The 13113-nt window shown below is 38.3% G+C and overlaps 1 protein-coding gene across 4 annotated transcripts in view; it reads left to right on the top strand.

The window, feature by feature from the left end:
- The window catches only part of Nek7 (NIMA related kinase 7), a 145199-nt gene extending 133272 nt beyond the window's left edge, over nt 1-11927 (top strand). For all 4 annotated transcript variants that reach the window (XM_006982416.4, XM_006982415.3, XM_076547521.1 and 1 more), the window contains one exon: nt 9049-11927. In XM_006982416.4, coding sequence (XP_006982478.1) covers nt 9049-9159 — 111 coding nt within the window. In that variant the 3' untranslated portion in view covers nt 9160-11927. The remainder of the gene's footprint in view (nt 1-9048) is intronic.
- The last annotated feature ends 1186 nt before the right edge of the window (nt 11928-13113 follow it).

The following is a 13113-nucleotide window of genomic DNA, read 5'->3' as shown; positions in this document are numbered from 1 at the left end:
GAACAATAATGCAAAACGATAGCAGGGGTGTCAGGGCCCTTTCTTTGTTGTGTCATTCATGCTGTCTTCTTTTTACCGTGAAGCACATGAATATTTCACATATCTGCATCCTCATCCGCTATTCTTCTTGACTAATTTTCAGACTGTCTGAATTTGCATTTCACATGGTAGCTGATTAGGAGATGCCGAGTGCAGCAGCGAAGCCTCAGCAGGCGGTTACCATGGTGACCTTCAGCAGGATTTTAATGATGATACCACTAGTGGTTCGTTGAAGTCGGCCTGCCTGCAGGGCTACTTCACTGCAGCTAAGTGTGAAGTTGGATATGCGACTTCTCAGCCAAGGGGCAAATATCAAAGTCTGGCCCAGATAGAAGGTCTTCAAGTTGGGAAAGGAAAATAGATTCCACTTTTTACTTCACTCTGTATAGTTACCAGTTCCAAAAAGAGCTATAAAGCAAAGCATGTTATATGGTGCATCTTCCAAAAGAGACAGTGCGGTTTCTGGTATTGGTGGTCTTTTGTTGTGCCTCCATGAAACAAGAGGCTGTACTGCCTTGGTAAACATGGAAAATAATTCTGAAGCAACAAATCTGAAAAACATGCAATCTGTATAACAAATGTTGCTTTATTCTGATTTAAAAAAAAATGAAGAGTTCTATAAGACTTTGAAATGCTGATGATATTAATAAATATTTTCCCTCCTTAATTAGGAGCTCGATTTGTTTATAAACAAATTATTCCAAATTTGTGGTAGCAACAGAATCATAAACAGATTTAATGCCACCATAATGATATCAGTGATATCTCCAGTGCTTATTATGAAGGCTCCTTAATAGTTTAAAGATCCACATTGGTATTTAAGTTAGCAGAGCATAGGGACCAAGGAGAGGTAAGTGCCAACTTAGGCACCGAGCTTGTACTAAAAACTACATCACTGTGTCTTTTAATAGTTAAAATAGTAGGTTTCTGTAAGTGAAAAATAAAAACAAATAGCCTTCTGAGTATGTTGAGATCTGTCTAGAGGTACTGAGGCACTGATACATTTTTTCATTTTTAAGTGTCCTGCCCACAGAAGATTTAAAAATGGACATTTCATAGTGCGTTTCTTGCCAACCTGCCTCAGCATAAGGAGTTGTAAGGAAAATAACAAGACTTCTAAATACAATCATTCCATATAAATTTAAAAGAATCAAAAGCTTAAAAAAAAAATGGGAATTCCCCCATGCTAATATCCTACAATAGGCTTTTGAAATCTAAGTATGCACATTAAATCTTTCCTTTTGAAGTATGGTATATATATCTGTAGGTTCTAGATTGAAATAGTTCAGCTATACATGGAGGATCTTAGAAAACGTATGTTACAGTCTTTGTTTATGATGACTTTGTTTTGTGCATATTTGGTAGTCCTTATCTTTTTTTCTGTAACAACCTCATCCATGTATGAATAGAGAATCGCCATACTTAAAAACTGAGGTTGAAAACACTTGCCTTCCCTTAGATAGCTCTCTGTTTAAACTGTCTGCTGGGTGATGAAAAAGCAAGCAGTTCTTGGGGGGTTGCTATTTATTAGGAATCATAAGCCAAACGCCTGTTCAGCCTGCCTGCACTTAAAACCTAATGGTCATGGACACATCTTCTTTCCCTTCACTGCTAGTATGCATTCTGCTAGAAGGTCCATGAATTTTCATGTTTTTAAAGATGCCATTTCCTCTTTCCCAGCTGGTCTCCTATATTGTCTTCCCTGGGTCTTCTCTCCCCACACCTTCCCTTGGCAGTCATACCTCATAATAGCTGCTCCTTGGCATATGTACCTCCCCCCTACAATGTCAAGTATGTATAGCAGCTCCGCTCTTGTCTACATTTCTAGGGCCTGTGGATTTTAAAACTTGGGTGATGGACTGATGGAGAAAGTAACGGAGTTGGTGATAAAAAGAAGAAATTAAAAAAAAAAAAAATGAATGGCCTAGTCAGTGATGACTGAATCACAGAAACTTCTCAAAAGAATTGTCTAGTGAGGCACAAGATCACCCAAAGGCATGCTGGGAGATGCTGTAGCTCTCTATCACTGAAACCTTCCCTTTGTGGATTTTCTTCTCATTCTTTTGCACAAGCATCAGCTATGAAACATCTGGGGCATTTACTAGGGCATGTACTTAATTTCTTGAAGAGACACCAGCATGGTCATCAGAATTATACATTCATTCTGTTAATCATCTCTTTAGACTCAGCAGAAGAAAAAAAAATTGATTGAACATCCAGATAGAAGAGTTCTGAAAAGTCAAATTTGGCTTGCAGATGAAATGAATGAGGGTGAGGTAATCTTGCTTCCAGAAAATAGCAAAGCAATAATAGATTGAAGACTCAATAGCATTGCTTTGAGTAGGAAAAAAAAAAATCAAGCATCTATAAAACCTTGTAAAGATGGTTAATATTTTTAATAAAGTGAACTGTGGTTATTCGAACAGTAGATCTGAAATGATTGCTGTGGCAAATGTTGCTTAGTCATTTTGTTTGGAGATAACACTAGGCATTGAACCCAGAGCCCTATGCCTGCTAGGCAAGCATTCTATCGAGATAAAGAATCTCACTAAGTTGTGTAGGCTGAGTATAAAATGACACTGTAACCCTGGGTGCCTTTGACCTGGTGATTCTTCTAACTTAAACCCTCAAGTAGCTGAGATTATAGACTTATGCTACCAGTCCCAGCTCAGCAATTTTAAGTTTATCATATAGAAATAAGGTAGAGAATGTATTTTCTAGTTATATTTTGGAAAACTCACTAGCTTCTGAAGTCTTGTTATTGCTTTCTACAACTGAAGAAACCAAATTACAGTCTCTCATTTTATGTTGAATGTTAGTTTTATAGTGCTCAAACCTTTAGACCATAGACAGAAAAGTTTGTTGTATTAAAAGCAATTTATTGGAGCGAGATGTGGACCTGATGTCGCCACTTAGAACAGGTAGGCAATGAGCTACAAGCGTTTCCCTCAGCTGCAGCCTGCCTCGCTTTCCCCTGAAGCCTCACTTTCACCCCATTCTTTATTTTCATCGTCTTAGTAGGACAGTGTGCCCTCCTTTTCACTTTTGCTTTTTGGCAAGTTGGAGAAGCGATGGCCGGAGAGCAGGATGGTGTGTGTTCGCTCTCTCTTTCCTCTCTGGCCTGCCTGGGTTGGCACAGCACCACAGCCGGGTGCTTCACTCACAAGTTAAGAGCTGGCAGTAGGTACCGCTTTTTATTCTTCTTGGGACACCCACATGTGAAAATAAATAGAGCTGGCAAAAGATAATCGCTCTCATTCTTGCGACTCATGTGTGTGCATGCACACACAAACACACACACAAATAAATAATCATTTTTTCAGGGTACTTAAAATACAAGGATTAGAAAGAGTACTCATTTTTCCTGTGATACATCATCAACAGTTGTAATTCAATGAAACTGATTTCATAGGTTATTGTAGAACATGGTGTGTTTATAGGGCTTTGATAAAACTAGTACTGCATTTTCAGCTTTCAGAACCGCCCTTTTATCAACACTTTGTTAAAGAAACGAAGGCACGGGCTTTGTTCCAGCCTCTGTAAGGTCAGGTAGGCTAGGTGTGTTGAGAGCAGTGGTGGCCCGAGGACTGGAGTGGGGTGGGGAAGACTCCCTGCCTCCCTGCTTGTGCTGCGGGGAGCTCGCACCCCAGAAACTGCTCAGGTGTTCACCACAGGCCGTTCTGTACTTCTGGGGACTTCTCAGTCCTAAGCCCTTTCACTTCCCACCCACTGTGAAATTCCTTGACTTCCCCATTTCAGAGAGCTTTCATGTCCATCTGGCTCGGGACCATGCACGGACCATGCAACCCAGGAGCGAAGGAATTAGGCTACGTTGTGGAGAGTAACAATTATTCGACTCTGAGAATGTGCATACATCCCAGTGACCAGCTGTGTCATTTCCTCTGTGCTACTTCCTCTGCTTTCCAGATGTTCACAAAGGCAAAGAAATCTAATACACATCTTAGAGATAAGAGATTTTTAAGTTAACATTTACACAGAATTCTTAGTTTTAAAGACTTGCTTTATGTAAATAAGAAAAAAAGATGAAAGTGTCAGGTAGGCTGTTTCTAGACTTTCTGAAGTTAACGGAAGTATATAAATAATATAAAACATTCTTATTTCATAAGTCAAACATTTGTTCATCTTTAGTTTCTAATTCTCAAATTCTAATAGAATTTTATTTAGGAATTCCTGAGGGTTGTTACTGAAAATTAGCCAGAGTTATTTAAATTGGTGCTGGAAAGTTTTTTTTCCTAATACATCCTTACAGTAATGCCAAAATGAATGGCTTGGTAATATTGGTACACACACTGTTTTAAGGGGCATTTATTCAAGTGTTTTTACAGTCTTTAAAATCATGTAGTCATATTCCAGGTGAGATAAAAATATTTACTATAGAGTGTATAGATATTGAATGTGAATATCCCATTTATGCACTTATTTAAATTGTCATCCAATGTTATCCCAGAGACTGGGAACATTTGATTTTCCTTCTTAAAAATTGTTTTAGTAAATTTCATATTCTCATCACTGTACTATTTAGCCACTCCACTAAAGGTTGCTGTGTAAGATTTGATGTTTAAGCTTTCAGTACTCCATTTTTGATTAAATATATAGATGTATTTAAGCAGACCCTTTGTTCACCTGTGCTATAGAAGTGGCACTGGAGAATTGTTCTTGCAGTCACGGATCCAAAACGGTGCCCTATATTTCACATATCCTGTGGGATCCTCTAAAACCATGTAACTTTCTGTAAGACTTTGTTTTTAAAGACACTGAATGATCTCTGATTTCAAAATACAGACACTACTTCTGTGTAAGATGGCATTCCTTTTTCTCTACCCCTAAGTCAATCACTAGTGACACTTTGGTGTCCATGCTAGATATACCTAATCATTTTATATAAATATCTAAAGCTCCAAATATAGTGGCTTTAATGTATTAGACCAACATTGGGGTGCTAAAATGTGTCCTTGGAATGATGGAAATTGGGCATATCTGGGAGGCTGATATAGCATAATTGGTCTCAGAGGGATTAAGATAAGGCTGATAAAGAAACAGTACCAATAGAATTAGTCTTTATTATCCTATTGAGAATAGCCGTGGTGACCTAAAGCTATGATGCACAAAGAGCCTGACTGTTATTACCCCTCCGTGGCTGGACTTGAACTGTAATTGGGTTAGCACCCTGAGAACAATGACTCCTGACACTCTCTTTAATATTTCTGGCTTTAAGCTGCATGCTTTGATATTTCTTTGGAAATGCACAGATCAAAATATATTAATGGTTTATCTACTGAATTTGAAAACTAAATTAATTTTATAGCTCTTTACAAATATTTTATCGAGTCACTTTATTAGGTTTTAGTATCTTCTGAAGCACATGAATAAAGCAGTTTTCTCTAGCTTTGTAAAGGCTCTTAAGTAGACACCTTTTTTGGCATATTATAAAGTGCAATTTTTAAAAAGACAGCATGAGAAGTAATCTTCCTGTAATAAAGGAGTATCTTCGGCTCACATTAGCTGCCCTTGCTGTTGCCAGTGTTGTGCTTTAGATGCTGTAAGTGATAACTGGATAGCTCTTGAGTCAACAAACACATTTTTAAGCACATGAATACCTAGTAGTCTTAGAAATTAAAACTTACCAGAGAGCAATCTTGGCTCCATTATCTTGACATTTTCCTTTAACATGCTTAAAAAATATAGTAGTTACTGTCACTGCAGAGTATTGAATGGTGGTTAAAAAGAATTCAAAATAACTTGCTTTCGTCCAGAGGGCTAGAGAAACATTTTATTAGAAGATAATACTAAAGGAGCATGCCTTTAATCCCAACACTCAGGTGGTAGCGGTTGGAAAATTGCTGCAAAGTAATGGACAGCCAAAACTATGTAGAAAATCTTTTCTTAAAAACCGTACACACACACCCAAAACTAACATTGAGCGAGGTCTTGAATATAATCATCTTATTTTTGATTTTTAATGTCTGACTTTATTTAGTGCCACATCCCATTTTTATGAGGGTTTCCAGCCAGTCTCCCCAGTACTGAGAATCAAAGTTCTTAGGTCGCCTGTTAGGGACTTGTTCTCCAGCCCACTGTGTTTAAATTTATAATCTAATTATGAGATTGGTCTAAATTGAGATCCAAGTACCTGTTGTTTGGAGGGCATTGCTGCCAGTTTCATGGATAGGTTGTTTATAAAATAACAGTGAAATTGCAGTTAAAACTGTCATGCTAGGTCATAACAGACATCTGAACACCTTTGTGTCAACACTTAGGAGTGTCTTCGGGATAAAGGGGCTCTGATTTTCTCATGCCGTCTATAAAATCCTAGACAAAATGGATTGGTTTGTGTTTTGATCCAAATTGTCCTATGAACTGTAAATGCAGAGCCATTAATGTTAGAGTCTCATTGTACTGCCTAGTTTTACATCAACTTGATACAAGCTAGAGTTATCTGAAAGGAGGGAACCTCAACTGAGAAAATGCCTCCACAAGATCTGGTTGTAGGGCACTTTCTGAATTAGTAATTGACAAGGTAGGGCCCAGCCTGTTGTGGGTGGGGCCATCCCTGGGCTCTATAAGAATGGCTGAGCAAGCCATGAGGAGCACACCAGTGAGCAGCACCCTTCAGTGGGCTCTGCATCAGCTCCTGTCTCTAAGTTCCTGCCGGGCTTAAGTTCCTGTCCTGACTTCCTTCAGTGATGGCCTTACCATGTGGAAGTGTATGCAAATAAACCCTTTCGTCCCCAGCTTGCCTTTGGTCATAGGGTTTCCACGGCTGTGCTGGAACACCAACTTGTAATGGCTGTTATTGTTCACAGTCTTCTGGGAAGCAAATAGCCTACAGTCTGCCCTTCGTGTATGAAAGGCCATCCCACCCTTGCCCAGAGGTGGTCACGGAGAAATCTGTAGACCAAGTTAGAATTGTTTTCTAAGACAGTAACATAGTTCTTTAAAGCCTATGCCTAAAATGAGATCATTTCAGTTCCAGTCTGCGCCCTGCCTTCTACAGCCTTTATGACTGTGGACCATTGCTGCTTTATGAAATGGCCTGCATTGGCTGCAGCCTTGTAGCCTTGTCAGGAAGATTGAATATGTTAAATCATACAGAAATGCGTAGCAAAACGTAGTTTATAACGTTTCATTCCTAAGTATGTTGAGGCCTGAGTGTTCCATATTTTATGTATCTGACAGTGATAATTCTGTCAGTAATTCCACTGGCAAAGGAAACTTTATGACGATTTTCTTAATTGGTGGAGAATGAACATACAGAAGGGGAGGGCAAAGCAGGCCCTGCTTATTCTGCATTGTCTTCCTCTACGGTGGCCTCTGGAGCCCTCTAGGCTGTCCCTGTACAGCTGTCATGTGGACAGTGTGCTGCGCAGCCGCCACCTCATGCTCCCCTCCCCAACCAACCCCGTTTCTCCTTGTTGCTAGTCCTTGCTCTTTTGAGGTGCCCCAGTAAGCTCTGTCGTCTTCAGCCAGGCTTGTGTTCTAGTCTCCCTCTACTTTTGGTTGATTTCTTTTCATGGTGGAAGCGCTGGCCATTTGCTGTTAATTGGCTACAGAGTGCACCCTGTTCTGATGTTCTCTGCAAGACAGGGGTTGTTTCTGAACTAGCTTGTACAGTGTATCAGTGTTTAAAAGTAAATTGTTATTCTGCCCACTGATTCTTTGGTTGAATATGATGAGCTTTTGTAACCTAGTTACCATTTCCTGTCACCTTTTCTGTTTCCTTTCTCGTTCTTATTTCTTGACAGCTTGGTGACCTTGTGGGACTCCCTGTCTTTTTTAACATAAGAATCATCATCTAAGGGCTTTTCCTATGCTTTCTGCACTGTACATAACTGGATGCATTTGTCTTTAACTGGTAAAGTGCCAGCCTTGTTTTTTTTTTTTTTTAAATTAAACCAACATAATAAAATGTCTTATACTTTGCCAAATTATTTAAGCACTTTCAATACCATTCCATGTTCTTTTGAAAGGAATATAAATTGACGTCGTCCTGCCTTCTCAGCAGATGCAACAAATTCTGCATCCAACATTCTGATTTCCAAATGTGGCTGAAGCTAAATCATTATATTTTATTCTGATAGCATTGTTAAAGACTTGGAAATGGGACAGCATTTCTGATCATCAGCTCTAGTGTCACTATTTAATAGGTGGAAAAATAAACTTACAGAGACAAGGGTACTGGGCTGCAAGGTTCCTTCAGCAAGGCTGCTGGCCGCCTCCTTCCACTGTGCCTGACCCCACATCTGCCATATCCTGCCCACCCAGCCTCCTCACGTAACATTTCTGTGGCTTTAGCCTTCTCTTAAGAGTACCACCAAGTTCAACCCATAGAGCTTATCGGAATCTCTGCAATGAAAGACATGAAGAAATGCAAGGATTTAATAACTCACTCAGTGCTGTGCTAATGTGCATGCGAGAAAGTTTTCAAAATGTCTAAGTTACTCCTAACAGCAACAGGTGCGGGGCAAAACGGTCAGAGTATGAAGATGCTATATGCTGTTATAAGTAGACACATGACTTAATAACAGAGGTTATTAGAATTGAATAGAACCTAATATTCCATTATTGAATCTGGAAAGAAAAGGATCTCAATCTATGGGGATTTTTTTTCCTGGTATATAGACGGATCTGAACTCTCTGCTTTATAAAGTGGGAACATTTACATACTACTTCACCGAGTTAAGGATTGGAGTAATACTTATACTTTACCTTGCTGACAGTTTATATAAAAGAAAATAAACTAAGACTATTAAAGTATATATTTTCTTTATATAAAATAATTCATGATAAATGTATCTGGCAAACATGTACTCTCATCTCTTATGAAAACATAAGCATGCTAAAACTAATGTATTAAATTCTAGATCAAAATTCTAGACCAGGTACTTACACACATATCTACAGTTAACTAGAAGTCTTCTAGCTAACTATTCAGAATTGCTTTGTTCAAAATTAAGAAGGTTGATTTTAAGTTTTGTTTTGTCTCCTCAGCTTCGACAATTAGTAAATATATGCATCAACCCAGATCCAGAGAAGCGACCAGACATCACCTACGTTTATGACGTAGCAAAGAGGATGCATGCATGTACCGCAAGCAGTTAAGCTGCAGAATCATGAAGAAGGCAACCAAAATAACTTAAAAGTATTTTTGTGCAAATCATACCTCCCTGTTCTTGTCTGGGTGTTAAGATTAATATGTCAAAGTTAATGTGCTTTGAATCCTTAACCAGTTTTCATATAAGCTTCATTTTTTACCAGGCTCGATCTCCTCGCAAATCCACAAGACTTTGGGATACTCAGATTTCATTAGGAGTACAAGTACAAGAGTTTTTAATGGCTAGAGGTTTGAGGGTCATTTGGAATTTTCTGCTGATAAATTATGGTCATAGATGGTCAGTGCCAAACGGTGAAGAAACAGGTTGGCACACATCAGGAGAGATGCAGAACCTGAGGAACTGACCTGAGTATTTGACTTGTTTGCTTTTAAGTCACCCACGGACACTGCAGTGGACACAATTGTGAACTTATGTGATTTTTTTTTTCTTAAGTTTGAAGTATGTGCTTTAGTTCTTAGCATTGTAGTTTTCAAATATGATTCTTATGATAAATACAGACAAACTATTTGAGAAACATTTAAAATTCTTAGTTTATACATTCAAAATGCAACTCTTAAATGTGAAAAGGTAGAGGATAAAATGTGAGTCCGACACTGAAAGTTTTGTGATTTAATACCTTTGGAAGTCTCTTTGCATTTAAAGGGTATAAATGAGTCCATTTTAAAAGTGGTTAAGGATTTGTTTGGCTGGTGTTGATAGTCATTTTTAAAGTTGCACATCGCCCAAGGCTTTGTGTGTTTTTATTGTACATTTGAAGAATATTCTTGAAATAATCGTGCAGTAACTATAATTCAATTTCTTTATAAATTTAAATGCATTTAATTCATAACTGTACACTGTAATGTAAACATATGTTCTTATTCATAGATTGTATTGAAGTTTTGATCAATCCCCTTCAGAATTTTTTTTATTCTTCAAGTTATTTATATTGTGTGTGCATTTTATCCATTAATGTTTCAGATTTCCTGAGAACATAATTAATTCCCTTTTTAAAAGATATTTGGTATGCCAACACTTTTTCTTAGATTGAAACTTTTTTTTTTAAACTTTTGGGCCACTCTGTGTGCATGTGTTTTTATCTTGTTAGGAAGAAAGATGTGTGTTACAATGTGCCTCTGAATGTCGATAGTTCTGAGTCATTTGACAAGGATATAACTTTAGACTATGTTCAAGGACATGAAGACTGGCCCTGACTGCAGACAGCACTGTTAGGAGAGTAACATTTCAGTAGAGACGTTTTGGAGCAAAGGACTGTATTTGTGCATGAAGATGACGGACACGGTGAATGAACCTCCTTTTAGTTAAGGAAATGGAGAGTTGTTTAGGAAACCCTGTTGGAGAGGTTGGGAAATCCTGTTGGAGAGGTTGGGAAATCCTGTTGGAAAGGTTGGGAAGCCCTGCTGTGGAGGCTGGTTTCCCTGAATGTCTTCATCTTAGTACCAGCCAGTTTCCTCACAGAATTGGAGTGGTAGTCGCTGTGGCAGAATGCTGTGTGTGCCATGCTAGAACCTCGGGAAGGCTTAATCTGCCAGAATGGCGGCCCGTGTTCAGGGAGCACATCCGTCGGCAGAACTCCTGGTCTTGTTTTCTCACATAGTGTTTTCTCCTATAGTTATTTTCAAGTGAATAACGTCTGTTTCCTCATTTTAATTGGCTATGTATGCTATCTTAAGGGTAGTTTCATTTTGAGTTTGACAGAGGAAGCCTGGATGGTGTTTGTCATGAAGCCCGAACTGAGCTCATCCCAAATCTTAGTGGCTCGTGGCATTTACACTGGGCTTCAGTGGAAGTACCCCCAGAAGTGTAAGGAGCCACTTCTACTGACCATTTGTGTTTGTCCTTTGGAATGTCACAGGATTGAATAAAATGAAATGGCCCCTGCTTACCACAGTGGCTTTCTTACAGTCTTTCAAAATACAAGGTTCTAATCTCATTGGCTTAACCCCTTGTAGTGACTGCTTATATTTGTGTCCTAAAAAGAGCTGGAGAATCTAATGGTCAGGGATACCCATTATAATTTTCTACAAGAGGAAACTTTCTTTCAAATACTTTTTTTTTAATCCAAATGTTCATATTTCCTCACAAAGATACCATTGTGTAAAACCAAAATCACTGGGATATTTGCAAACAGTTACGGAGTTGATTAGAAATTCTAATCTTAACAATCACCTATAAAATATTCTCTGTTTATGAGTAAATTTTATATTAAGTTAAATATTGGAATTGATTTGAGTAACAGGTCAAATAAAAGGTACAGCTGATTCTAAACCTTATTTAAACATTGGTACCGGCTACCTGGGGCGAATGTGTGGTAACTTTGGTTGTTATTCTGAGGTGTGGGGTGAATGAAGGGCACCCCATCTACAGTGCTCAACAATGTGCAATGATTGTAAATTTAGCGAGATGCTACCAAGGCACGAGTGCTCTACTGTTCTTTAGAGTGTCCATTACAAAACACCTTTCTTGTATCCATATACTTCAGATGTTGCTCTTAACTTTTCCTGTATTTATTATAACCAAGATGCTGTTATTCACATGAAATGTTTATTCTTTAAATTGAATGTATTGTTCATAACCCACAAATGCTCATATTCTTTGCCTCCTACTTCCATAGTACTGTAATATGAACTTCTTTTGTGAAATACTTTTTATTTTGTTATGCTTTAAATATACATGCAAAAGGGTTCTATTAGCTTCAAAAACTGTACAATATCTGAATATAAATACATAAAAATAAAAGATGAGTACTGTAAATCTGAGTATCTGCAATTCCCTCCCCCTCTTACCTCCCCAAATCTACTAGTTTGGCTTGGTGCTGAATCTGCAGAAACAGCTCTCATGTACTTCCAGAACTTTGCCACTTTGAAGAAGCCTAAAACAAGAGACAGTCAAGAGTAACCACTGCTCTGGAGGCTTTAGCGTGTTATGGTTTGGTTTTGAACGTGCATGATATTACAAAACACAGCTCACTAGTCTCTTCAGTGTCTCCCTTTCTGTCACTGAATAAAAGACATCTAAACTTTAGGGAAGGGATACTCATTTTCCTGGGTCAAAACTTTAGAATTTAAGGCAGTAGGTTCCATTCCCTGTTGCTGCAGTGGGCTGCTAGTAAAATCACCAGTAATTGATACATTTAATGTTCTTCTAAGTGAGGGTAACTGACAACTGGAGGTAAGAAGATCTTAAAAGAGGAAATTTTATTTTATCAGATACTTGTTAATTGGTTAATTTTATGACCCATGACTTGTATTCAAGAAACTTTAATTATGTGAGTGTGGGTATGTGTTCATAATTGTAAAATAATAGTTTTAACCATATTTTTAATCACATAATATTTAGTGCTAGTTGTAAATTTTATTTAAAATGTGTATGAATTCATTGGAAAAGTCAGTACCAGGCATAAAAGTTTAAGTCTAACAAGTTCAGCTGAGGTATCACACATTCGTGGGGTTAATTTTTTAAATCAAAGTGGGAAATAATTTCAGATGTCCCTCAAATTATCATGTTGGGTCTGGGGTCTCACAATAATAGGGGACAGACCACCAAAGTCTATTGAACCAGAAGCAAACTTTATTCCAGAAATATATATATATATATCACTGAGAATCACAAAACTTTATCAGCTAGCTGAGACCACAGCTAGAGTTGGATTTTTAAGGCTCTGGCAGTTGGAGGGAGGTTATGAGCCCCTTTTTATAGTAAGGGGGAAGGCATTAGGCACAGAGTGCATGCTAGGAGTCACATAGAAACATCAGGCATGAGATGCATGCTAGAAGTCGCATAGAAACAACTATTAAAAGTTAACTTTGGTCCAGGCAGGCAGTTGTTGGCTATAAGGAACAAGAGGGTTAAAAGTTAACCCCTGGCTGTTGACAGAGGAGTTGGCTGTAACACAGTCAGCCATTGTTAACAGTTAACCTTTAGAGCTGGTGACTGTCAG

Source organism: Peromyscus maniculatus, chromosome 11, assembly GCF_049852395.1.
Source record: "Peromyscus maniculatus bairdii isolate BWxNUB_F1_BW_parent chromosome 11, HU_Pman_BW_mat_3.1, whole genome shotgun sequence".
NCBI classification, from domain to species: domain Eukaryota; kingdom Metazoa; phylum Chordata; class Mammalia; order Rodentia; family Cricetidae; genus Peromyscus; species Peromyscus maniculatus.
This window is presented reverse-complemented; position numbering and strand designations above follow the sequence as displayed.